The following is a 27,110-nucleotide window of genomic DNA, read 5'->3' as shown; positions in this document are numbered from 1 at the left end:
CGGGAGCTTCTGCAGTAGTTCATCCACCACACTGACATTAAGCCAGTACTACAGGCGAGGAGAGAAATCCAACACAAGCCATCAGGATCAGCATAATGCATGCTATTTATTCTCAACAACATACTCTCATTGGTCCATTAAACAAACCATTAATCAGGTACTCATAACCGTCAAGCAATAATACACTAGATCACGGCTAACAGGCTCCGTTTACACAAGCAGCCCAACTCTAATATTGTTTTTACCACCAATTGGTCTGCCCAATCACATCAGATCTTTTCACAGCTCATCTGATTGGTCAAAAGACCAATTTGTCAAAAAATATATAAAAATTGGGCTGCCTGTGTAAATGCAGCCTTAGTCTGAAATTGGTTCCAAACCATGTTAAATAAATTCTCTATGAAAATAAAATGCATTTAAACAATGTTCACATCCCTGAAACTCCAGAATCAGTTCATAAAACACAGGCTTGATTTAGAAATGCATGAAAAAGACACTTGAAATATCTCAATAAAATAGAAGCTTTGCTTAACCTAGCCATAGCTCAAAATGACAGTAACAGGGTAGAACTCCAACCGTTACTCTGTGCCAAGTCTGCCATTTTGACCCACTAGAGAGGAGGCAAGAGTGGGGTCTTCTGTTGGGTGTAAGCATTCTTGAATAAAACAACCTAGTTTCCACACAATGAAGTCAATTTGTAAAGCAAAGACCGAGTTCCGTGCCCTGGGTTTTCCCATAGAAACAAGAATGCTTGGACAACTAATAACCCAGAATGACAAAACAAATCCCTTAAGTGAAACCCAGAGCTTTCCACAATAGCCTGCAATGTGCAAAAGGACCGTCCTTCCTTTAGAAAGATGAGCGAGCTCGATTTCGTCACTCGCCTCAGCGTTGCAGGCATTGCCATCATTCAGAGTTGTATTTGGCCATGGTAAGCACAGGTTCTTGCTGGTTGTACGTTTCAGCATGTGGTATGAATTTGGAGCGGGCAAACCTCACTGATCCCCTGTGTCTTCTGACAGTCCATATTTGTGCTCCAGCACCTCAACTGTGGAAGAGAAGGCACTGAAAGAAAAGAGCAGGGGGTTATCACTTCCACAGGTCATTTTCACTATACTGCATGTTTAAACTACCACTCACCAAAATGTGCTCATGTACTTTTAACTTTGATAAATTAACAACACGGAATTACCTGAACATAACTTGATTGAAATGTATTAGTCAGTGGCCTATAATCTGCTGAGCAGGCCAGAATCACTACTCACCAGCCAGGTCTGATGATGCGGTATTTGCCGAGCACCGATAGGTCGACCACTGTTGACCCCAACCGACTCTTGTCTCCTATTGGTCCGCCATCCACCACCACTGCTAACCGGGGCCACAGATCCTGGAACTCCTGTGGAGAAAATCCCTGTATAACTTTTTTTGCAAAAGTCCTTTTAAGCACCAGCGGAAGAATGATGCAGTTCCACCTCCCCTCCAGTTCATGTTCTAAAAACAGTTCTCACACACACGGTGGGTTCTCTCTACATACATGTACAGCCACAGTGCTGGAGTGGGAGCTGATGTTGGCGCTGGTGAGGGCAAGAGGTTCCCTGCACATCTGGCAGAGGCGTCTCATGAAGGCATGGTCCGGGATGCGCACTCCTACTAACTGGAAGGAACAGGTAAACGCATCATCAACAGCCCAATACATGCAATAAATTAACTTAGGAAGTGTCAGACCCAAAATCTAGCACGCAGAAAAGCAACACACATTTTCAAATTGAGTGATTTATGAATTCTAGTATATTTTGTCATCTTTTAGGGGCAGTGAATTGTCCATGTCTGTGTAATGGTCCGTGTCTATGGAAGTCTTACCGGAGTGAAGGGATTGAGGTCAGTGTTGAGTACTTCAGCTCGTTCCAGAACTAGAGTGACAGGGCCAGGCAACAGTTCCCCTATCAGCTCTTCCTTGACTGACACCTTACAGTACCTGCCACCACAAGGAAAATGTCAAAAATAGAACATTAATGCTAGGTTGCAATATTGCCTTTTTCACATTATAGGGCCGACCCAAACCTTTCTATGCTGGCACCGATATTTTCATTTTCACTTTGTCCTTTCCAGCAAGGTAGATTTGAATCAACTACGGTGGATGTGTAACAAGGCCAGTCCAGCTCAGCTCTATAGTGTGAGTCAGGCATGTTGCAAGACATTGAGCCACAAGGACAATGATATGAACACCATCAAGGCACACTTACTTGTAAATGTCTTTGATTTCTCCAACACAAATGGCCAGTGGTTTCTGACCATTACGTCCTTTGATGTCATACACCTTTTTGATGGCATTGGAATTCTGAGCCAAGCAAGCCAGGCCATATATTGTGTCCGTTGGCACAGCAACAACTTGCCCATCCTTTAAAGCCTTCACTGTTGAATTCAGGATTTCAGCACCATCTACACTTCAAAAGCAAACCATTAGGAATGAATGGTCTTATGCAAACAGCTTACATAGATTGATGTATGATCTCATGTCATTTTTTACGTCATTTAGCAGACGCTCTTATCCAGAGCGACTTACAGTAGTGAATGCATACATTTCTTAATTTTTTTTTCTGTGCTGGCCCCCCGTGGGAATCGAACCCACAACCCTGGTGTTGCAAACACCATGCTCTACCAACTGAGCTACAGGGAAGGCGTCACGAGTAGACATTCAACAACCTCCCCCACAACAGAACGTGACTAATGCAAAGCATTTGACAAAAAGTTAACATTTATTTATTGCAGAATACATCATAAAAATGTTTAAATGTAACCTTTATTTAACCAGGCACGTCAGTTAAGAACAATTTCTTATTTACAATGACGGCCTACCCCGGCCAAACCCGGACGACGCTGGGCCAATTCTGCGCCACCCTATGGGACTCCCAATCACGGCCGGATGCGATTCAGCCTGGATTCCAACCAAGGACTGTAGTGATGACTCTTGCACTGAGATGCAGTGACTTAGACCGCTGTGCCACTCGGGAGCCCTAACATGCTCATCACACTGCTCGCGTGTTGCAAAATAAATTTAAACATACATGTTATTCAATTACTCAAAATTAGAAGGGGGCCTTGCCGAACTTCTTGAAGGGGGCCTTGCCCCCTTATAATTGCCTTAATTTTGGGGATAGAGTCAAATACTTTCTATAGAACAAACTTCACATTAGGATAGGCAACCGAAATTAATAATTCATGTATGCGTGCTATATTAAACAGAGGAGGGAGTAAAATGTAGGCAAGCAATAAACATTTCTGAACAACTACTAGAGGAATAAGACATGGGAGAGATGACGAATTTTGGCAGAGATGTATTTATAGACTAATACACTTGAAACAAATAGCCAAACCGAAAACTGCAGACATTACTAGTGCCTCCCCCGCGATCAAACCGACAAATGAAACGCAGCCTAACGTGATCAGAAATCTCAACAAGCAAGTCGCAGCAATGAAGAATGCAGTGCGTGCGCGTTCAAGCGAAGGGGGGGGGGGGGCGTACAATTCTGTCAGGGGGGAGCTTTTCGGCACAACACCGGTGTAACACGTGCACTTAGATGAAACTATGAGAATAAGATAGTTAGCTTCTCATATGGACAATCATGACCTCTATTCAACTTACAATATTTTCACTGTAGAACCTTGGCGTTTGAGTTTGAATGGTGACATATTGAACCTACCTTGCAGTCTTTCCTCACACTGGGCAGATGGTCCATTCATGACGGACTGCGGTGACAAGCGCAGCATTTTAGTCATCAGTTCTTTGCACCTAGCTCTTCCGTCTCGGGTCGCTAAGGCTGACTTATAAACGCGTCTTAATATCATGAAGTAAGAACTAAACTTAAAGGTATTCATAGAAAGTGCTGGTGCTACATGCTGTGTCGGCTGATGAAATAACGTTGACCGTCTTCCGGGTAACGCCCTCAAAACAATGACACGCATTTCCTTAAAGTGAAAGCACACAGCGTTAAACGTTTATAAAATTCAAGTTAAATTAGTATAAACAAGGTCAAAATGTGCTTTGTAATTTGTATAACAAGTGGGTGATATTCATCCAAACTAATAACAAAATAGTACATGCCCATTACATCAAATGAACAAGGATAACTTCAGTTATTCAACTTGAACAATGCCTCCAATCAATTACTAATTAGTACAACTATATCACCTGTAACAGAGAAGTGTACAGGCCAGGGGTTTTCAAGAGAAACAAAAATTACGTCGGTTCCAGGTAACAGTTTACTACACAAATAACCATATGTCTGTTTAATTGTAATGTAATTTCCATTGTAGATAATATGGTGAGGGCTCCAGCTCCCCAAAATGATGAGACAGACTCTTTAAACACACAGGTTGGCAATGGGACTTTAATTTATTCTTCAAAAAGTACCTCTAATTGGAGGTAGTAAACTGAAGGTATCCAGACACTTCATCTAAATAAAATTCATAACCTTATTTATGGTCAACTACATTTATGTGCTTTACTGAATTATGAGGTTTTACATTCTATTGGTTTCTGGTTTGTAGGGTAACTTAATTTTATTACCAAAAAGTAAACTCCTTGTTTTGGTCAGCACAGTTACTTGAAGACCTCCAAGACCAGTTGGTCTCCCTGAAGGAACAGATGGATCTCTGCAACACTGTTCTGAAGGACTTGGTGGACATGCAGGGTATTTTAAGAGTATGTTTCTCCATGCTTCAAACTCTGAAAAAATGTGTCAACCACCAAACCGAAGTATCTTTCTGAACCCCACAGGAGAAGAACCTTAGTGATGGATCATTCCCTGCTCCGAAGTGACTGATTTTACTCTTGGTGGAAATGTGAATCATTTTGTATGTCAATAAAAACTATCATGGTTCATCTAACTTTTTCGCTTGGGCAAAAATGGGAGACACGTCCGATAAGATTTCATCAGTATTATATTGCTCTCAATTCAAAAAGTAATTGCTTTATTATACAATACTACTTCATACAAAACAAACGTAAGCAAACCAATTTCACGATACATTCTTTGAAAAATAGAAATCCTTCACAACTTCTCACTCTTTGGGTGTTGAAGAAATTCCTCTGGAAGCATTAAGTTTCCCCCTCATTTTACACAGAGTATTAAAACAATCATGTGTACTTAACTATGAACAGAATTCCAAAATCTCAACAACTGCCAGTGTTTTGCACCCATGAACTCACCATTCTAAGCATCTGACCAATGGCTACAAAAAAAAAACAAAATCCCGATTTGAGCTGTTATTCGCCTGACAATTGAGCCTACAGGTTAAGTAAAATGTATTCCATAAAGGCTGAACATGACAGACTAAACCCTTGTTTACACAGCTTACGTTTACATTTTAGTCATGTAGTAAACGCTCTTATCCAGAGCGACTTACAAGAGCAATTAGGGTTAAGTGCCTTGCTCATTGGCACATCGACAGATTTTTCACCTGGTTGGCTTGGGGATTCGATTCAGCGACCTTTCGGTTACTGGCCCAACATTCTTAACTGCTAGGCTACCTGCTGCTCTGGCCACTGTGGAGCTGGCGTGAGATGTGTCGGAAAACGTACCTCTGGGATATTCTACTGTACTCAATTTTACCTTTACACAGATCCATAGAGAAGATTGAAATACTGCTAGTTTTCCCTGAAAACTATCATTTTTGTGCTCCTGCTAGCCAGCAGTATACACCGTAGCCATTTTGGAATGGCAGTGTCAGCCAATCAGCTAGCTTCTTTGTTCAATGTGACACACCCTTGGTCATCACTAGCTGCTACAGACATAGACCCTGCCATTTCTCTTCTCAAAATGTGATTTTAAACCTAATCACACTGCCCACCTTAAATTAAGAAAAGCACATTTTAGTTTTCATGAATTCAGTCATAAACCCCACCTATTTCTTCCATTTCTCTCCTCAAAATATAATTTTAAAACTAACCTTAACCGCACTGCTAATCTTATGCCTAACCCTTTCCTTAAATTAAGAAAGCTTGTTTTCATGAATTTTTACAATATAGCCAATTTAGACTTTGTGGTAACTAGTGGATATCTGTGCCATTCCATAATGGCTGCTGTGACTACTGCTAGCTTGCATGAGGATGAAAAGGGCCGTTTTTTTGGAGTACTGTGGCATATCCCATCCCTGCATTGAGGTACGTTTTCCCACCCATATCTGGTGCCGGCTCCAGTGTCTTAATGTAACATGATTGCGTTTTTAGCCTAGTGCAGCTCAGTGTAAACAAGCATAACAGTAGGGTCAGTATCTTCTAGCAAAGGTAGAACCAGCACTTTCAATTCTAACAATTGGTCTAAACTGTTAAATTGGGTTAACAAATCGGGTCAAAATTTGTATCACCCTTACAGATTAACATAAAGTTCATTGAGATGACTTGAGCAAAAACAGCACATACAGTATGAGAACACAAGAAAATATTGTTTTTCACCCAAAACTTTTAAAAAGATGCAGCGTACAACATTTGACACAAATAATTCTTACAACAGAATCATATATTGTAATTTTTTCCCAAAGCAAATCCAGTTAGTGTTTAACCAGGTAACTCACATGGGAGGCAAAACAAGTACATGTAAAAAAAAGAGACACGATTCAATATTCAATGGAAAGCAATGGGGGTAAAAAAATTATAATAAAAAACCTTCCAATGCCCAGGCTCACAGCCCCACCTCAAACATCACACATAATAAATTGGACCTTCACATAAAATGGATGATCATGGTGATCAAAATAGGATGCCAAGTTGGTCATACCGCTAAGTTGAATACTGAAAGATTGGTGAGCAAAAATGGTTACATACATGGAGCTTTGCAAATGAGAAAGTTGAGCCTTGAAAGTTGACATTAGCAAACCTGAATATGGATTTAACAGATTTACTTGGACCAAGACATTGATGTAAAAGGTTGGTCATGATTTTTTTTGTTGCATTTTGTACTTTAAGGAATACTGCAGTCAAATCATTGCATAGATATTTTCTTTAAAAAGGTATGCATCGAATTGGATGTGAACATGTTGAGGGCAGTAAGACGGTGGGTCAGGGTTCATATTTACAATACATCAAGTTATTGACCAGCATTGTCAGGGGAATACCTATACTGAACAAAAATATTAATGCAACATGTAAAGTGTTGGTCCCATGTTCCATGAAAATAAATAAAACATCCAAGAAATGTTCCATACTCCCAAAATACTTCTCTAATTTCGTGCATAAATTTGTTTACATCCCTGTTAGTGAGCATTTCTCCTTTGCCAATAGAATCCATACACCTGACAGGTGTGGCATATCAAGAAGCTGTACACAGGTGCACCTTATGCTGGGCACATAATGCCACAGATGTCAAGTTTTGAGGGAGCGTGCAATTGGCATGCTGACTGCAGAAATGTCCACCAGATCTGTTGCCAGAGAATTGAATGTTCATTTCTCTACCATAAGCCACATCCATCGTTTTAGAGAATTTGCAATACGTCCAACCGCAGACCACGTGTTACCACGCCAGCCCAGGACCTCCACATCCAACTTCTTCACCTGTGGGGTTGTCGGAGACCAGCCACCGAGACAGCTGATGAAACTGATGATTATTTAGGTCTGTAATAAAGCTTTTTTGTTGGGAAGAACACATTCTGATTGGCTGGGCCTGGCTCCCTAGTGGGTGGGCCTATGCCCTCCCATGTGAAATCTATAGATTAGTGCCTAATGAATTTATTTCAAATTTACTGATTTCCTTTTCTGAACTAACTCAGTAAAATCTTTCAGAAATGGTTGCGTTAATATTTTTATTTAGTATAAATATCAATAAGAAACTAATTATTTAACATTTGATAATTCACATTCTAGTGGACCCAATTTTAAGCGCTAACTACATGAATCAATATTCCAGGTTATCATCAAGTTTTGGTATCGGTTAAATCTCAAAACAGGAAAAGGGCAAAGCCCATGTTAGTTTACACATTTCTCCTACTCAGGTCTGCCAGACAAAGATTTCCTGCGTACTCTGTTATCCTATGATACATGATGAGGCCTAGGTTGGATCTCAGCCCCTCTTTCCATGCTAAATAATAGAACATGATAGCTGCTGTCAATCAATGCCTAGCAATTAAAATGTTGATGTAATTACAATTTCCAACTACAACATTGATGTAGTGATCTGTAAAATAAAGTATTATGTTGTCTACAATACAGTACTACAAAAAAATCAAGAGAAACAATTTCAGTCTACAGTATATTTCTGCAGTAACATCTTCACATAAAAAAAATTTAAACAGAAAAATAATAATTGGGGATCATTTGATTTTTTGGCACATTTATCTGTTAAATCGTCAAAACAAAAATGAAGCATTCCTTTTCAATGTCATTTTGTCCACTTGTAGACAGCTGCTAAAAGGCATTGAACAAGACTAGATGAACAGGAGGAAGTAGTCAGGCAGCGTGTCCAAATCAAGCCATAGGCAAAGATTGACAAGACAAGGAGCCAGCTCAGTAAGCCACAGCAAGTGAGATATCCTGTAGTAAGGCAAGGTTGCTCTACACATGATATTTAGGCATAGTGCCTTCTCTCCAATTTTTTATTTCTTTGTTGTAATCATTGCATTATGTCCCATGTGAAACAATATCGTCATATACTCTAAGAAAGTTACTTACACTTGCATTTCAAAATAAATACTATGTTGACTGCACAGAAGCCAATGGCCCTAAAACTAACCATTATAAGGCTTCATTTTAAACTCTTCTGCATAAGATGTGTGAGCATCTGCATGGGGGCAGAATGCAAAGACAAAGGGCAGCGCAGGGGCTATTTTCTTTAGTCTCCAAGGTTCAAGTCTACATATTCAAAATGTATATACAAAACAAATACATTCTAAAAACAATCTGAAGGAATAAGTGTTCATATATTTAAATATATTTACACCATCATCAACACCCTTCAGAAACCCCTTCTGACAGCAGTGGTATTTAAATATTGTCATAGTAATAACGCAGATAACTAGTCATATTAGACAGTGCACAAAGAGGGGAGAGTGCAGCCGAAAAAGGGGGCTACTACAATCGATGGGCATCCGGGCAGTTGACTGCTAAAATGTCTAAATGGACAATCTCTTATTAAATAAAAGGAAAATCTCAAGCTGTATAAATTAGATATGCCATGATGCATCCCTGAGTGGGTCATAATTCATAGAGAAACAGTGTTGTGAGCTATTATTTTCATCATTGATTCATGATTTCATTGTGAAGAGGTTTTGCAGACCAAAACTCAATTTAGGACCTTTGACAACCTTGATATACAATTAATTGCAATACGGTGCAGTGTTGAAACAGCTTTCTGAAACAGATTGAGAGGGGCTCCATAAAACAGAAATCAGTAACGGGGGGGGACTAAAAAAGAAAACTTGGGCAAAAAGTGGAATAAATTAACAATGATGATGAATAAGCTGTGACTTGATAACAGTCTAAGGTCAGAGATTTAGATTTTTTCTCTCCAATAAATAAAAATAATTGACAAATTAAATATTAAGTTATAGGCTTATTACTAATGTATTTACTTCTAAATTATATTTAAAAGGCAAGCAACTTCTGTCACAGGCAATTTCTTTTTCAATTAGTAAATATACCTGTAAAGAAAGACAAAAACGAACAAAGCGAGACAAAAGACAAAACAATGATCTGGACTACACTAGCTAATTTAGGTAAAACACTGGAAATTACTCTTCACATTATGGCATTAGCAAGACATTGCTTTTAAGGGAATGGCAACACTGCTAATTCCTTGTAGGAAATATAGTTGATGAAATTCCAATTCACTTCACATGCAGTGCATTCTGGTCAATCACTTACCAACTAATCATAATAGTTACAGTTAAGAACTATTGTACAGTACATGGATATAGACAATGTTTTGTTGCTCCCAGGAATCAGCTTCACGCCATATTAGAAGCACACAATAGTTCCTCGGGCCTTTCAAATGATCAGTGCTTAGGACCTTGTCTTGTTTGATGGAGAGCCAGCCAATTAAGAACACTTTTCTAGACTGGCATGCATTTTGCTGCTTTTTCAAAATAAGCCCCCTCATTAAGTTTCACTTACAATAATTGAAAAGCGGATGCGTAGTGGGTAAATCAGCAAGTACGGCTGCGTCCTGATTCTATATCCTTCTAAAGTGTGCATATGCACACTCCCTTTAATTTAACAATGGTAGAAACTCCTTCTGCCCAATGCTTACACAAAAATGCTTTTAAATCCATGACTGGGAGTATGCAAGAGAAGAGTGGAGAATAGGGACGAAGCCTGAGTGTCCGCTAGGGGTTGGTGGTAGTGCTAGTGCCAGCGGTGGCCATAGTGAAGTCATCACTGCTGGTCACCAGTAGCAGAGCCTCGATGTTGGCCGTGCTCTCGGGGCTCTGCAGGGACAGGAAGTCCGACACGGATGGTTTGGCCATCATGGACGTGATAGGAGGGGGGTTGGTCACCGTGGTCACCCCTGGGGGGGACGTCTGTACAGAGGTCGAGGGGCTACCCAGTCCTAGTACCGCTCCTGTTTGGGGAAGAGGAGGGGACTCGTTCACTTCCGAGGTGAGCGGTGGGAGGCAGCACAAGGGGGAAGAGGGTGCCGGGGGGAGTACGGGGGGAAAGGGCAGTGCCACGAGAGCGGTGGGTGGTAGAGGAGCGGAGGGCACTGTGGGCTGTTGTTGTGCTGCTGCCGAGGCGTTGCTGCTCTTGTTGGAGAGCTTGTCTTTAGCAGAGTCCCTGCAGGCACACTGGCACTGGCAGGACTCCTCCTGTTTGATGATGATGACGGGCAGGCTGAGGCCGATCTGCTGGACAGAGTTGCCTGTAACACATTACAAAACAAGGGTTGTATTTCATTAGGCACGAATTGGCTAAGGGCTGTTCTTATGCATGATGCACCGCGGAGTGCCTGGACACAGCCCTTAGCCGTGGTATATTGGCCATATACCACAAACCTCCGAGGTGCCTTATTGCTGTTATAAACTGGTTACCAATGTAATTAGAGCAGTAAAAATTAATGTTTTGTCATACCCGTGGTATACGGTCTGATACACCACGGCTGTCAGCCAATCAGAATTCAGGGCTTGGACCACCCAATTTATAATTAAGCAATAAGCCCCGAGGGGGTGTGGTATATGGCCACTATACCACGGCTAAGTGCTGTTCTTAAGCAGGACGCAACGCGGAGTGCCTGGACATAGTCCTTAGCCATGGTATATTGGCCATATATCAGAAAACCCAGAGGTGCCTTATTGCTATTATAACTGGTTACCAACATAATTAGAACAGTAAAAATAATTTATTGTAGATTCACTGTAGTGTTTTTTTTATGTGTGGACATGACTAGTATACCGTAGTATTTGCATAAAGTGGGAGCTTTCTCCTTGAGGAAACCTACCGGACAAATACTAAAATAGCACATTTTCCATAACCTGTAGGTAGGTAGGACTGTGGTCTGAACAAATAGTTCAGAGCTTCTGCTCTTTTCTAAAACCTGAAGAGAACACAATATTTGTAGGTTTCTCACTTATGGGTGGCACAAATTGGGATATGGGGAAGGGGAACGGGCAGACTATATGCAAATTAAATACAGCTGTATTGCTATAGTTAAAAACGAGTGTTTTTGCAAACTGTAGTGTTTTTGCAGACATTACTGTAGTATTTACTATAGTGTTTTACCATATACTACAAAATGATATAGTGAGTACTGTACATGATCAAGGGATACTACAGTGTGTAGTATATTATTCTACAGTATACTATAGTATTTTTTAATGTGGGTCAGTGCAGCATTATTGCTGTTAATAATCACACTGGTAAAAGTAGAGGACAAATCTCACCTGAATTTCCTCCTACTGGTATGGCTGTGGTAAAGAAGACCTTCTCCACTTTTGGACCTCCGTGTGGCTGAAAACAAACAACATTGATGTCCACACAAATGCTTCAGCACCCACCCAAACTATCAATTCAATGTTAACCGGCACTCTTACCGCTTGCTCTGGGTTCTGTTGGCTGTTGGCAGCGGTGTTAAGGATCCACTGCAGGTTCTGGTCAGACATGACGATGCTGGGCTGCAGCAGGCTCTGGGTGTGGCTGTGGCTTGGGGCGATGGTGGGGGCAGAGGCTGGGGGCGCCAGGGCAGGGTTGGTGTTGCTGGCCAAAGGCACGGTGTGAGTGTGAGCCACGGCCGGCAGCGGCACAGTCTCTGTGGGGGTGGCAGCGACTACAGCGCCCAGAGCCGCGTTGGCGAGGGCTGGGCCTGGCACCACTACTGGCGCAGCAGAGGGCACTATTGGAGCGGTCTGGGCGGGCAGCGCCACGTAGGGGGCAGGCACATCTGGTGTCTGCAGGGCAGTGGGTAAGGGTACGAAGGTGGCGAGGGGCTGGGTGGAGCTGATTGCGGTAACATTACTAATGGTGGCAGGAGATGCTGGCGGTTGGGAAGAGGGGGTTTGGCTAAGAGGGAGCTGGGAGGAAGTCTCCAGGACAGTGGTGGAGGTGGTGTCGGAGTGAGGGTAAGAGTGTGGGTGGGAGTGGGAACAGGAGGATGAGGAGGAAGGGATGAGGGAGAATGAGAAGGAGATGGGGGTGGATCCATCGCCCATGGTGGACTGACCAGTCTCCTGGCCAAAGGCTTCGACAAGGCTCTCTGAAAAATATTAACAAATACAAAGAGCAAAAGTTAGCCTGAAAATGCACTGAAATCAACCCGAGTTACAGTTTATAGATTGTGATGGGTACTTGCCGTGAGGATGTGCATCGTCTTGATTAACACTGTTCTCCGGACTCTGGAACATGAGCTCGAAGATCCTCACGGGGGTAACACTGCTCAAGTCCAAGTTCTGAGACTGTAACACAGATGTAACAAAGCATTACACGATAATACATGTCTGTCTTACAATAAGCCTTTATTGATCCTTTATACAGAAACAAAACAAATATGGTTGTTTTTGCTGTCATAGTACCCCACCACAAAATAAATTGTTCATACATGGACCTATAAAGTCAAATAAGGGCTGATGAAATAATGCGCGCACACTCACATTGTGGATGTTTTCTCTGAGCTCCGAGTCAGTCGAGATGAGGCTCAAGTCACTGAGGCACAGTGAATGGTTTGCATCCTGTAATTAGAGAGGAATAGGCCCAACTTACATTTTCCACTGCCTAGAAACATTAACAGAACGAGACATTGGAGAAGCCAAGAAGCCTTCCATTATTGAGCAAAAGCCATCTAAAGTCATAAAGATACATAAGGATAGAATGTAGATCATAAAAACAATCAAAACAGACTGTACTGATTGCAGGCACAATGTTGTAGGTAGAAATAAATTACTTTACCCATGAAAAAAAAAACATATCTTAAAATGAATGCTAACAATGCACTCTATTCAGCCACTTTCATCGAACAGTGAGTGCATACTTTTTTTTAAATTGGTGGCCGTAGCAGGAATCGAACCCACGGCTATAACGTTGCTAGCGCCATGCTCTTACCAAAAATGAGCCACACGTGACCTGTCTGAAATAGATGCTTTGATTTACGTATGGCTCACCTCGGACAGAGGGTGAGTGAGGGTGACACTGAAGGGCTGGCCCTTGTCCCCATGGCCCCTGACGTGACTCTTCAAACTGTACTGGCTGCTGAATGCTTTCTCACAGCCGTTGCTGGGACAGTTGAAAGGCTTCTCCCCTGATGGAAGGAAGGATGGAGGGGGAAGGGCGGGGGGAGAGAGACGAGAGAGAAGGAAGGAAGGAAGGAAGAGGGTCACCTTCACTGTATGCCAAGGGAAATGACTGTATGCCAAGGGAAATGACTGTATGCCAAGGGAAATGACTATTCGGTCTGCTTGACAAACATTTTCCAATCGAAAAGTAATGTTAAATCAAACGCTATCATTTCCTAATAGAAAATATTAGAAAATGTTAAAATTGAGATATTAAGCGTTACTCTCTGTCTCTGAGGTGTGGAATGTGGATTAATGATTGGTTGACTGTCATTCTGAGATTTGACAGAGAATTTATTTTCCAAACAGAAGTAGTAGTAAAGCGTACCTGTGTGTGTCCGCACGTGCGTCTTTAGGTGATGGCTGGCAGCAAACGCCTTGCCGCAACCATCATGGTCACACCTAGAGGGAAGATCACACAAATGATCAGTCAATGTAAGCCAAACAGCAATAGAGAAAAACATGTGGAGATTAAGCTGACGAAGAATAATTTAAAAATGCGGATATTAGAAAACCTGATGCATAAAATTTTTGTTTTTTTGTTGTTGGTGCGCCACAAAGCAGTGTCATGCCCCTCACCGTTCTTCCAATACAAAACCAAAACTAATCAGAACAGATGAAAGATATAATCCCCTCAATGTGCATTTTCCCCCACTCCTTTAGGCTACATTTGTTTATATGCAAAGAAGATCTCATATCAAGAAAAAGGCATCCTCATCCAAACATGACCAGATAATGTCCTTGCTTTATATCCAAGGCAGCGGTCTTTCCTCCCCTTGTGCAAGATAAACCAGGGTGGGTTCGTGGAGTCGGATAACTCACCGGAATGGTTTCTCCCCTGTATGAGTGCGAATGTGCTTCCTCAGGTCACTGAGCGTGGTAAAGTACTTTGTGCATCCCTCCGATTCACAGTTGAACGTCTTCCCCGTGTGCAGTCTCTGGTGCGCTTTCAGTCTGCCGAGAGGAGATAATTACAATCAACCACGGGGAAGATTTAAAAAGGAGCTACGTGTCACGTTTGGGGGATAAATTCAATTTCCTTGTCGTTTTGGAAGAATACGTCTTAGAGATAGATAGCTTATTACTGCTTTCTAACCGTGTCATAATCCCCCCCAAAAAGTTGCATGGACGTGAAGTTGTGTACTATTGTTTATGTTTTCAACCTCAGCGAACGAGAGCCAATCGAGAAGCAGGAAGCAGTGGTCCGGACCGGAGAGTTACAGTATAAAATCAAAAACTTAAGGGTGAAAAATGATGTGCTCCTCTCGTCAAATTTTATTCCTTTACTACAAATATAATAATTGACATTTAAATGGTAGGCCTACTTCCAAGTGGAAATGTAGCTTTGTTAATAAGAGCAAAAATACTGAGCTGCTGAAAATGTTCTCACCGTCTTGAATTAAATAAACATTCCAAAAACATTAGAACACAGCAGACTGTTAATGTGCAAACACTTGGGCCTAGAAGATTAGGTAGCACTCCTTTCTCTGGAGAAAGAGACCAATTGGAAAATAACAACCTTAACTTGCTTTAAAAACTTTTAAGGACACAATCCAGGGTCATGTTGATTAGGGGAAGCAATGGGAAACCAAAATTAGCAATTCTTATTCGGCAAGTGAAGGTAGTCCTTCCCTGTTTCAGTCGGTTTTCATCTGTTTGGTGCCTAATGAACAGGACCCGTAGCCTAGTAGAAATGTAGTGCCACCGTGTCCCTTATTGGAGAGGACAAGGCAGCATGGTTCTGATAAGAGCAAAGTAATGTGTTTAGGGGGAAACAACACATTGGCTTGGCTGTGCTGATAAATGGACCCTGACAGGGGAGTCGATGGTGGCACGCTTCCACCACCGCCTGTCTCAGTGGCCTTCGGTTCAATGTCACAACACTGGAGCCACTGGCTGACTAGCCTACTACTGGCCTGGCTGAGGGCCTCCATTTATAACGCCTTCATTGAGTGCTAAACCAAAGAAGCTAAATGCAGCAGACACTACAAAACAAAGAACTCAGTCAAATTAGAAAACTAAATTGGGAGATAAAACAAAGTCCATATCACTGTAAGGTCTACTACACCTGTTGTATTCGGCGCATGTGACTAATAAAATGTGATTTTGATTTGAAATTAGGCTAGAACACCCAACAATGCATACAAGCACTCACTGTTCAGTACTTGGACTGACAAAACGCTTGGGGCTTGTCGTGGAAAATTGCAAGATTATGTTATAATGCTTGTATTGTATTATAATGGTTGTTTTATTTGACAGAATAGAGTATTCTGTTAACTATTGTGTGTGTGTGTGTGTGTGTGTTTTACTGAGGATGGGCCTCTATGAGATAGCACTGAGGAGATTTATGATGTCTTTGGGTGATAAAACCTAAAGAGCGTTCCAGAATAACATGAGGTAATGTTTTTGTGCTATGAAGTACCAGGAACGAGATTAGAACCTCGTCTTAGGGACCAAACTGAACGATAGTTTATAGCGAATGCATCTGGCTATGGGATACTCCTCTCTCAAGTAAAAGTCTTTCTTTGTGAACTGTTCCTAAGATCTGTGGTTCGTCCTGTAGGTTGAGAGGGGTGTATCTTGGCTATAAAAGATCTTTGTACTTTTGTGTTGTCACTTTCAATGGCGCATCATTGAAAGTAAAGTGCTATTGCAAAGCTCTTATTATTAAAGATGTAGTTTAAGTATAACTCTGACTGGTGTGTGAAGTTTGTAACTCTCCTCATTTGCTAATGCAGAAATGAACCACCACAGCCTACAGACAAAATGTGCTGTAGATAAGAAAAGCAAGCACATCCTCTTTTTGACACATCCTCCTTTATGCAATCTCAGACTGAATGAAGAAACTAGGCCTAGGGCTGGCACGATTACCATATAACTGCATAATTGACGGTTATGGATGAAGACCGTCATAAAAATAGCCGTTTTTTTTGTGGAACTAACAGCTGACTGAGGATGGGAAAGGTTTTGCTATTAGAACAGCTATTACCATGACATCGATAAATTAGCTGACCAATAACAGTCAACCAAAAATCCATGACTGTTACAGCCCTAAGCAGTGTTGCCAACTTAGCGACTTTGTCGCTATATTTAGCGAGTATTCAGACCCCTCTTGCGACACATTTTCAAAAAAGCGACTAGTGACAAATCTAGCGACTTTTTCTGGTGTTATTGGAGACTTTTGGAGACTCTGACGTTAAAGCACGTATTGTTCTTACTCTTCTCAACGAGCAGCGGGTGCTGCCGTGGGCCCCACCTCCATCCCAAAGCACTCACAGGCGGCCCAGTCCTTGCGCAGCAGTCCCTCCCAGCTACAGTCAGAACAGGAGATGTTCACCCCTCCGCGTCCAGACAGCAAATTAATCGTGCATGCGGGAAGCCGCCGCTGGCTGATCCCGCCCTGGCTTACATTCAGGGCGGGATGTAAATGTAAAAAACTAAACTAAAAATTTTTATAAAAATCTAAGTAACTCTGCCGGAGTGTCTCTTTTGCCGGTCCCAAGCCCGGATAAAGGAGGAGGGTTGGAATTGTGACATAAAAAAAAACCAAGAATCGACAGAAGTTCATTTGTAGTTGTAAACATATTTAGGGTGTTTTTTACTCACTTTCTGTCTCTCCTACAACGTTATTCCTCTCTCCTACAGCGTCCATCACAATTACATGCACATGGCCAATTATGCAAATTAGGTGATGACGTCATTTGACGACTTTTAGGACAGCCAATAGCTACTTTCCTTACTGAGGAGTTGGCAACACTGCCTAAGCCTACACATTGTTTGCTAATCTACTATGGAAGAATACCTCTGAATGGGTGTAGGCAGGGCATAAAATTAACACCTGCCACATGCAAGTAGATTTAGGTATTGGCGGGTAAGAATGTCTATTTCACCAACAACTTGCACGGCTCGGAAGTGAGAGCGTTACATTCGCAAATAAAAATAGTCAAAAGTCAAGTATGAGCATGTGCGGGTTAGAAAGATGTTGCAGTAGCGTTTCCAAATTATTTCATAACTACTAATCGCACAAATAATGCCGAATCCTATATCCCACCTCGCGTAGCAACACTGCCTGGCAGGGGAGCTGTGCGCCCTGAGTGAAGCGCTGATAGATTCATTTTTGGAGGCGTTGCAAACACACTGCCAGCCCGCTCATTAAGCAGGATTAGGCGTCCGTTTACGGCGGCAGATTGACGAGGGCGGCATTTTCTGAGCCAAATTGGCCAAGATGCACCTCCAACAACACATAAAACCTAACTTAATTCTGCCCAAAAATAATGACAATTTCTCTCAACCAGTGACATATTGGCTTTTTAGGTGAGCACTGATGCCGCCTTTTGATAAGCAGTGAGTGCCCCTTTTTGAAGGAAGGCCGCAAGATATTTTGCCTGTCCATTCCCAACACGCCGTCTATGTTTGGTTCAGATTTTGTACCGTCTAAACCAGCCTTGATTTGGGCCCAAACATAAGCAATTTATAGATGTCTATTTTCAACTTTCAATCAGAACCCAAAAATTTGCCTGATTTCAAAATCTGGAAAATACATTTTCAACATCAGGAAAATAAGTATCTTTTCACCTTTCATTCAGAACCTAATTTGAACATAACTTCAATGTCTGGAAAATAGGTATTTTTTTCAACGCCATTTTGCTTAATGGGACGGGGGGACGGGGTAAAAATGAAAAAATGTGTCTAATTTAGTCTTTGTCCTCGTGTTTATAGGCTATTCACATTGTTTTGTTCACAAGCTCGGTTGTTTTTCAACGTTAGTTGAGTCTGCTGCTTCAACTGATACCGACGAGATGTCCTAGTCTGATCCCAAATCACAGACACGTGTGACACGACTCAAGTGGCCCCATTACAACTGTAACCTCCCACCCTTAAAGGGGCTGCTGAACATTTTGGATAAAATAATGAAATTGAGTAATATACCACATTACTTCTAATACATTTCTTGTTTATAAAAATTAACAAGCATGGTCATTTGTTGTTTTGTGTTTTTATTATGGTAAAGAATCTGAGTGGCATTTTAGGCCCCAAGTGTAGGCTAGATATGTCACTTTACATATTTTTATATTGTATCTATTATCTTAGTTATTATCTATTTTACATATCATTTATTACCTGTTACCTTTGATCTATTATCTATCCATCTTTAGTATAGGCCTACATATACAGGTAACTGCCAAAATAAAAGAGTAAATGAGGGATACAAAGTATACTGAAAGCAAGTGCTTCCACACAGGTGTGGTTCCTGAGTTAATTAAGCAATTAACATCCCATCATGCTTAGGGTCATGTATAAAAATGCCCAGTTGCCCATTATTTTGGCTACCATGACTACAATAAGAGATCTCAGTAACTTTGAAAGAGGGGTCTCAAAAGAGCTTAAAGGGTGTGTGTGTGTGTGTGTGTGTGTCTCAATCACCAGCTCTCAACCCAATTGAACACTTATGGTACATTTTGGAGCGGCGCCTGAGACAATTTTCCACCACCATCAACAAAACACCAAATGGTGGAATTTCTGGTGGAAGAATGGTGTAGCATTCCTCCAATAAAGTTCCAGACACTTGTAGAATCTATGCCAAGGTGCACTGACGCTGTTATGGCGGCTCGTTGTTTCCCAACACCCTATTAAGACAATTTATGTTGGCGTTTCGTTTATTTTGGCAGTTACCTGTAAATAGATAGTCATCCGATTAGTCAGCATGTCTGGGAATATTTCGACATGCAGCTGGTAAACTTTGTGTTAGTCGGGCCTCACCTGTATAGAGTGTTGAAGGCCTTCTCGCAGCCCTGCACGTCGCACTCAAAGGGCTTCTCCTTGGTGTGAACGCGCACGTGGATCTTCAGGCTGTAGGAGGTGAGGAAGGCCTTGCCGCAGCCCAACTGGTTGCACACAAACGTGTACTCGCCCCGGTGGGTCTTCTGGTGCGTGCGCAGGTTGCCCGCCGTGCTGTAGGTCCGTGTGCAGCCCTCAAACATGCACTGGTACCGCTTCACCTGAGTGACAAACAAGAAGACAATTCCTTTTTCTTAATTAATCTTTCCTTGATTCTTTGCGACATCTCTCCTCGCCTCTCAAAAGACTTTGGATAATAAGGTTCGAGGGGAGGGACCTTGGACCTTCTCCTCCTCCAATATGGTTGAGAAGGAGGCGAGGCGATAGGATGAGAGCCAGAGCGAGAAACAAACGGGGTGTGTTTGCACAGGCAACAATGACACGGCGCATGAGCGGGTAAGCGCACATGACATCAGTGACTTGACCCCCCCATCCATTTCCATCGGACTGATTTTGATGTGCACCGTGTTTCAACTCAGCAGTCTCCGCATTCAGCGGCCGTGGCAGTCAGTCCTATGGCTCTGTTCTGGTCTCACACAAAAGGCCCCGGGGAGAGAATAAAGCCGGCTCCTTTCCCCTCCTTCGTATACCCATAGAACACACTAGCTTACATTGTCATAACACAAAGCCTTCCCATCCAAGCTTTATCCCCCCCCCCCACCAAACAAATCTATTTTCAGAGCTTGCGTTATACCCCATAACTTAATGCCATGATCCTGTTCTAGACTGGGGGTAAAAAAAAAAAACGCTTTGTTACACAAATTTCAAGAGAAAGTCAACCAGCCCTGACCGCGTAAAAAACAACACTCTTTTCCCTTAATAAATAGTCAACAATGGCTTACATCCCCTTACGTAACTCCTGGATCGCCACATCGCACCCTACTAGACACAATAGTGAGGCAGCCTGTCCAATTCAAGTTATTTTTTAGAGCTAGAGGTCTTCTATTATTTCTCCAAAAGGATGGATTCCAGCCATGATAACTGGTCCACTAGCAGGCTCCGCATGACCCTACAAATCACTGGAGCCTAACAGAAACGCAGCGCGAGATGGCTAAGACAACTGTTGGCCTATGTTTAAGGAGGAGATAGAAGGAAAAAACCCCAGCCGGAGGTCATATTCATCAGGGTCCAAACAGAAGAAAAGTGACTGAAATACGAAAGGATTACCTGAACTTGTCCGTTGCGAAACGTTTTGCTACATTGTGCACTAATGAATACGACCCAGCATAACGTGTCCCTTGGTGATACTAGGCCTAATGACTGACTGGTTGTGCTATTCATTCAAGTTTCAATGTCATGTGCACAAGTACAGTGAAATGCCTTTCTTACAAGCTCTAAACCCAACAATGCAGTAATCAATATCAATGTACTAAAAATAACACAAGGTAGCGCAAAAACACACAAGAAATAGAAATAAGAACATGAGAAAGTAAGAAGCTATATACAGGATCAGTTCCAATGCCATATTTACAATATGCAGGGAGTGTACTGGAGTGATATGTATAGGGGTAAGGTGACTACGCATCAGGACATATGATAAACAGAGTAGTAGCAGCGTATATGATGAATGTGTGCGTGCGTGTAGAGTCAGAATAAATGTGTGTGCGTATTATGTGTGTGTGAGCAAATTAAGTGAGTATGTGCATGTGTGTGTGTTGGAGTGTTAGTGTGCGTGAGTGTGTAAGGTCTTATGAATGTGCATAAAGAGTGCAATTATATATATTTTTCTAACACAAGAGAGAAGGAAGGGAAGTAAGAAGTATGAACATGCACATCACACAGTGAGGAGCCTGGCTGCAGTGCTGCTACAGCGGATCAGCTGTACTGTATTGTTATTCAACCCCCACAGCTTCACGACCGACTCCCCCACTTCTGCAGCATCACTTCAAATCACACAGGTTAACTAGATTGGCATGCCATCGCCTCCCACATGCACAGCGGGAAAAGAGCACTCCAGTAGTAGGCTACACAGAGAGTGTCTAATGCAACTAGATGCTGCAAAGCCTACTGAAATGGTATGTAAGAATGCTGCAAAGACTACTGAAATGGTATGTAAGAATGCTGCAAGGCCTACTCAAATGGTATGTAAGAATGCTGCAAAGCCTACTGAAATGGTATGTAAGAATTCCGCAAGACCTACTGAAATGGTATGCTAAAGACTGCTTTGTGTTGCATTGAGACATTTATAACACCTAGGCTAGATAAACATTGAAAATAACATCTGCAATGTTTGGCATCCACATCTGCAATTATGACAAAAGTCAAAAGGAAATGAGGACAGATATTTTGGAGAAGCAACATGAACGGATGCCAAATCATGAGTTGGGAGAGGAACAATCGTTTGGGGTGATTGCATCTTTGGCTCAGAGTCTGTAGATGAGATTTCATAAATCCAATTGTAAGTAAGCAAAATACATTTTCTCTCCCTCAATGACATCATGCAAGTAGCTAGGCTAGGAGGAGGAGGAGTGGTCTGGCTCCAGCAGAGCACTTCAACACAAAGACAGCACAAGGACCCTAATGGCACTGGCCAACATGGTGACAAAGGGGGACCTGGTAACAAACAGGAACTTTGTTGCATTGAGGGTGCAATATTTGGCCGGGCCTCATCGTGATTGGTTAGGAGTAGTATTGAACTGACCACTGGTGTGACCCTGAGCTAGCCTGTTGTTACGGTGCTGCTTTGCATTTTAGGAAGAGATAGCCTAGATGTGCAACCCTCCAACAAGCTCCATTGTACTCTTCTGCAGACCAGCGTGCCTTACACAATGATTAAGAGCTAGGCGTAAAGTCTGAAGCCACTAGACCTGCCATGATAATGACACTGCACAAGCTTCAGATGAGTCATTTTCTATGTGTGCTGTACGGTACACAGGGGAGGAGGGGTTAAACATTTATCATATAAAACAACGCAGTGGTGGAAAAAGTACCAATTGTCATACCCAAGTAAAAGTCACCCAGTAAAATCCTACTTGAGTAAAAGTAAAAAAGTATTTGGTTTTAAATATACTTAAGTATCAAAAGTAAAAGTAATTGTTAAAATATACTTAAGTATCAAAAGTAAAGATTATTTCAAATTCCTTATATTAAGCATGATTTTCTTGTTTTTTTTAATTTACGGAGAGCCAGAGGCACACTCCAACACTGAGACATAATTTACAAACAAAGCATGTGTTTAGTGAGTCTGCCAGATCAGATGCAGTAGGGATGACATTCAAAATGTAACGAGTACTTGGGTGTCAGGGAAAATGTATGGAGTAAAAAGTACATTATTTCCTTCAGGAATGTAGTGAAGTAAAAGTAAAAGTCGTCAAATACATAAATAGTAAAGTAATGTACAGATACCCCAAAAAACTACTGAAGTAGTACTTTAAAGTATTTTTTTACTTAAGGAGTTTACACCACTGAAACCAGGTGGAAGCAGAAAGGTCTTGAGGAGAACGTAGCTCACTAGGCAAATCAAAAGCATTTCGTTCACCCAGTGAATTTACTCTCCCTGCTCACGCCTCGCGTTGCTCCCTCTCAACATGGGGTCTCTATTATTGTTACTTAACACAACACACTAGGCTAATTGTGTGTTGAGATCAAGTACATTTAATTCAGGCAGTGCAAAATCCCTGATCTACAAACCCCCTTGCATTCTGAATGACTACTCAATATGTGATCAAGATTAGTGATTCTGCGCCTTGCCATGCCCAAACGGATCCCCTCAAACACGCTGTATGACCTCCACACAGCGTCACACCACGCATTTCATTGGTGAGGGGGCACGTAAGCCAACATACCTCTCTTTGCTTGGTCTCCGGACACTCCGAGTGCAGGGTGAGGGTGGCCCCCTCGATGTTGCGCGGCATGGCCATGGACCCCGGGTTGATGATGAACTGGATCTGGTCGGGCGAGATGGTGTGATGCACGTATCCCTGCGACATGCCGTCCTGGTCGCCCATGAAGGTCATAGAGCCCTCCTCCTCTTCCTCCTCCTCCTCCTCATCCCCGTCCACCAGGAAAGCGCCCCCGTCGTCGTGGTCCCCCCCAATGCAGTGTCCATGGTCCTCCTCTCCCTCCTCGTCCAGCCGGATGGGGTCCTGCTCGATGAGCACCGTAGTGCGGTCGTAGACGCGGGAGCCCGAGGGTGCTGACATCAGGTCGTCGTCATCTTTGTCGTCGTCGTAGTGCGCCATCTTGTCTTCATCGTTGTCCTCTTTGTCATCGCGCTCGAAGCGGTCCACCTCCACCTTCAAAAACATGGAGGCCTCCGTGCGAGGGCCACGCTCGCTCATGGTCCTAGCTGGACTGGCCGCCTCTGGTGGGTGAGTGTGCACAGAGGACGGCGTGCTCACTTGTTCCTGCACAGTGGAGGATAGACAGGAAAGTGTGAGGGTGGTGGCTATTAGGAGTTGTGCTGTGCCCCTTCAAAAATCAAAGTGTTCATTTTAAATGCAGGGCTGTGAGTGCTGACCTACCTCTTCCTGAATTTCAAAACAATTCTGTTAACAGAAACAATCTCTCTGCTTGCTACGTCTAGAGCCATTGAAGTAAAGAATATAACAAATTATGATTCCTTGCAATGAAAGTAGCTAGAGCCTAGCTTCAGTCAGTGACCTGGGCTAACGCAGTAGCTATTTGGCCAAAAGGGGGAGGCCTACATGACTCCAAATAAAATACTGTAAACAGGAAATCTGAGGGAAAAAAACAAAAAACAAAAAGGCTTTGACACTTGAGGCTAATTTTTCCACCTTCCAAGAGCAGAATATAGATACTTGGAAAGTTATTTGGTTGAGTATTGCAAAAGGTAGGTAAAGTTGGACAATGCAGAGCAGCTATTTTTATGCCAAAGACAAGCATGGAACACTTGCTCTAGAAGCAAACACCTAACTGTTGAGAATGCAGCTGGAGAAGATACCTGAACAGTTCTCTGGCAGTACCAGTTAAAAACCATAAAATCTATAGCCTAAAGTTTGGTTACTAAAGTGGTATAGTGTAGGCTACTCGTCATCTTCAAACATGCCATGCATAGCGCCATAACACTTGTCTAAAAGGTAGACAGTTATACCTATTCCCTAATGCTGGAGTGAAATTATAAAACTCATCTATTCTCTACGATGCATTGGAATAAGGTCTAGATGTAGCCAAAAATGGAATTTGTTGTATGAATTAGCCTGAGTATGACTGTTACATGGGTAGATTTGAACCATTTCCAATAAGGAGCCAGCTCAACTGCAGAAGGCTACTAATTCGATGTAGAAAATGTGTCAGAGTGGCTAACAAATAGCAAATAAATCCAATAACACCCAAATGGACCTCTATACCAGGCGGTGTCAGAGGAAGGCCCTAAAAATTGTCAAAGACTCCAGGCACCCAAGTCATAGACTGCTCTCTCTGCTACCGCACGAGAAGCTGGACCGATGAACAAAGTCTGGAACCAACAAGAGCCTGAACAGCTTCTACCCCCAATCTATAGACTACTAAATACTTTAGTTAAATATTTAACCAAATAGCTACCCAGAGTATTTGTATTGACCCTTTTTTTACACTATTTTGACTAATCCGATACGCTGCTGATACAGTTTATGATCTATCCTGTTGCCTTGTCACTTTATTCCTACCTACACACACGTTTTGTTTTATTTCTACCTATATTATTATCAGTTAAGAACAAATTTTTATTTACATTGCTGGCCTGCCCCAGCCAACACCGGGCCAATCATGGCCAGATGTGATGCAGCCTGGATTTGAACCAGAGACTGCAGTGATGCCTCTTGCACTGAGATACAGTGCCTTAGACCGCTCTGGGGAGCCCATATATACATAGGGAGCCTATATGTACATATATACACCTATTACCTCGCACATGGTACTGGTACCCTGTGTATATAGCCAAGTTACTCATTGTGTATTTATTCCTAGTGTTATTTTTCTATTTTTTATTCTCTGCATTGTTGGGAAGGGTCGTAAGTAAGCATTTCACAGTTAGTCTGGCTGTTGTTTACGAAGCATTTGACAAATAACATTTGATTTGGTTTCATTTGAATGGTCTGTATGTTCCTAGGCACTAACCATCTCGCCACCCATATAGTTCTAGAACTTCCTGATTTCGTTTGACAGCACAGTGGTGCCTGCACTAGCGGTTCTGGGGGGGGGCAGTGCCCCTGTGATAACAATTTTGGACCCCCTTGTGGCCCCCCTAAATGTGGAGTATAAAATAATTTTTACATAACTCATTTTTGCTTTTGTTCTTTTTTTTACATCCATTATTAGACAGTGGCAACAATGATGATTATGAACATGGTATTTTGCCTGCTAATGCCTGCAATGCAGTGAAGAAAACGATATGACAACAATAACGTCTAATGTAACTGGCCCCTCTAACAGTACAACTGGCCCCAGCTTGGCCCCCCCAGTTGAAATGGTCTAGAACCGCCACTGGGTGCCAGCCAAAGTTGATTTATCATGGACAGTGAGTATTACCTTAGCTAGGATTACACACCAACGATATTTACAAACACATTCAGGAGACAAGTTAAAGATGGCATGTCATACTCATCTGTGATTTCGCCTTTTGACTAAAGGCTCCATACAACGCGACGACATCACTAGTAGCTAGCTAGAGCGTTCGTGAATAGTTGTAATTATTTGGCTAGGTAGCTAACGTTCGTTGGGCAGCTAACTTTAGCGTTGCAAGGACAACCAACTTCCATCCTGATAACGTTCGTAATAACTAGATAACCTTAGCTAAATAAAGATATCAATAGTTAGCTAGTTGACTTCGATCGACATGACAGTTCAATTAACCAACTTAGCTATTTTGCTAACGTTAATATGCAAATGTCTCGCTAGTTAAACACTTTTACATAGCATGTTAACTCAAATGAAAACATGACAGCTATTTTTTGACAACGCTATTTTGCTAACGTTTAGCTAACGTAACGTTGGCTTGAACGATAGTGTTTGTTGAAAATAATGTCAATCTAGCTAACGTTAATCATCAACGTTTCAGACTAGCTATAATACCAATGAACAAGTGCATGATAAGCAGCTACCAAGCATGCAGCGTAAAACAACAAGCAGGGTATGTTATGCTTAGATATCGAACGTTACTAGCTAACTAGTTCGGCAACGTTACCGCTAGCTAAAAAATCTGTGAACTAACGTAGTGCTAGCTTGCCAGCTAACGTTAGTTTGACTGGCTGTCTGTCGATAAATCTCCCGTCGAAGCAGATAACTTTTACTTTGCCAATTTTCAGGGCTCCACTAGAAGCAAATATACAAGACAGAAAACATTTACCCGTGCAGCGCAAATGCCGACTTGGTTTGTGTTTCGGGTAGCTTAGCACTTTCTTCCCATCCCCTCCCTAGTGGTACCATGATTAAATATAAACGTCATATTTCAGCCTCTCCTCGTGTTGTATTCTGGGAAATATACCCCTCCCATGTACACCAGTCCCCCTATAATGAAATCGAAACTACTGAAATGAAATATGCGATCTAGAATCATGCAAAGCTACTAAAGCAATCATTTGATTTGT

At 42.2% G+C, this 27,110-nt stretch overlaps 2 protein-coding genes and 1 long non-coding RNA gene across 4 annotated transcripts; 1 reads left to right on the top strand and 2 right to left on the bottom strand.

The window, feature by feature from the left end:
• Positions 1-357: 357 nt before the first annotated feature.
• yrdc (yrdC N(6)-threonylcarbamoyltransferase domain containing) lies at positions 358-3,943 on the bottom strand. The gene is made up of 6 exons (XM_029737866.1): positions 3,702-3,943; positions 2,244-2,439; positions 1,861-1,975; positions 1,535-1,654; positions 1,266-1,396; positions 358-1,065 (listed from the first exon to the last, which is right to left on the bottom strand). The coding sequence occupies exons 1-6, from the start codon at positions 3,874-3,876 to the stop codon at positions 996-998; spliced, it is 807 nt and encodes a 268-aa protein (XP_029593726.1). The 5' UTR covers positions 3,877-3,943; the 3' UTR covers positions 358-995.
• Positions 3,944-4,212: 269 nt separating this feature from the next.
• On the top strand, positions 4,213-5,374 carry LOC115177254 (uncharacterized). The gene is made up of 3 exons (XR_003872379.1): positions 4,213-4,252; positions 4,601-4,691; positions 4,778-5,374. It is a non-coding gene; the product is annotated as an uncharacterized LOC115177254 (long non-coding RNA).
• A 2,409-nt stretch (positions 5,375-7,783) lies between these two features.
• LOC115177252 (metal regulatory transcription factor 1) lies at positions 7,784-27,065 on the bottom strand. 2 transcript variants are annotated; one of them, XM_029737862.1, is made up of 11 exons: positions 26,870-27,065; positions 23,370-23,930; positions 19,507-19,745; positions 14,569-14,700; positions 14,075-14,148; positions 13,576-13,712; positions 13,069-13,146; positions 12,771-12,873; positions 12,016-12,674; positions 11,866-11,932; positions 7,784-10,847 (listed from the first exon to the last, which is right to left on the bottom strand). In XM_029737862.1, the coding sequence occupies exons 2-11, from the start codon at positions 23,862-23,864 to the stop codon at positions 10,315-10,317; spliced, it is 2,517 nt and encodes an 838-aa protein (XP_029593722.1). In that variant the 5' UTR covers positions 23,865-23,930; positions 26,870-27,065; the 3' UTR covers positions 7,784-10,314. The 2 variants fall into 2 exon arrangements, with proteins under 2 accessions (XP_029593722.1, XP_029593724.1); XM_029737864.1 differs by lacking the exon at positions 26,870-27,065 and adding an exon at positions 24,048-24,925.
• Positions 27,066-27,110: the final 45 nt, after the last annotated feature.

Source organism: Salmo trutta, chromosome 37, assembly GCF_901001165.1.
Source record: "Salmo trutta chromosome 37, fSalTru1.1, whole genome shotgun sequence".
In the NCBI taxonomy this organism is placed as follows: Eukaryota; Metazoa; Chordata; class Actinopteri; order Salmoniformes; family Salmonidae; genus Salmo; species Salmo trutta.
This window is presented reverse-complemented; position numbering and strand designations above follow the sequence as displayed.

Bases quoted from the DNA above. Each gene is read 5' to 3' on its own strand.
- yrdc (XM_029737866.1), bottom strand. From the start codon at position 3,876: ATGAATACCTTTAAGTTTAGTTCTTACTTCATGATATTAAGACGCGTT. The intron at 2,440-3,701 runs GTAGGTTCAATA...TTTGAAGTGTAG, and splicing joins GTGTGAGGAAAGACTGCAAG to ATGGTGCTGAAATCCTGAAT. The intron at 1,397-1,534 runs GTATGTAGAGAG...TTTTCTCCACAG, and splicing joins CCAGCACTGTGGCTGTACAT to GAGTTCCAGGATCTGTGGCC.
- LOC115177252 (XM_029737862.1), bottom strand. From the start codon at position 23,864: ATGAGCGAGCGTGGCCCTCGCACGGAGGCCTCCATGTTTTTGAAGGTG. The intron at 13,713-14,074 runs GTACGCTTTACT...TCCTTCCATCAG, and splicing joins GCACGTGCGGACACACACAG to GGGAGAAGCCTTTCAACTGT. The intron at 13,147-13,575 runs GTGAGCCATACG...CTCTAATTACAG, and splicing joins TCACTCACCCTCTGTCCGAG to GATGCAAACCATTCACTGTG.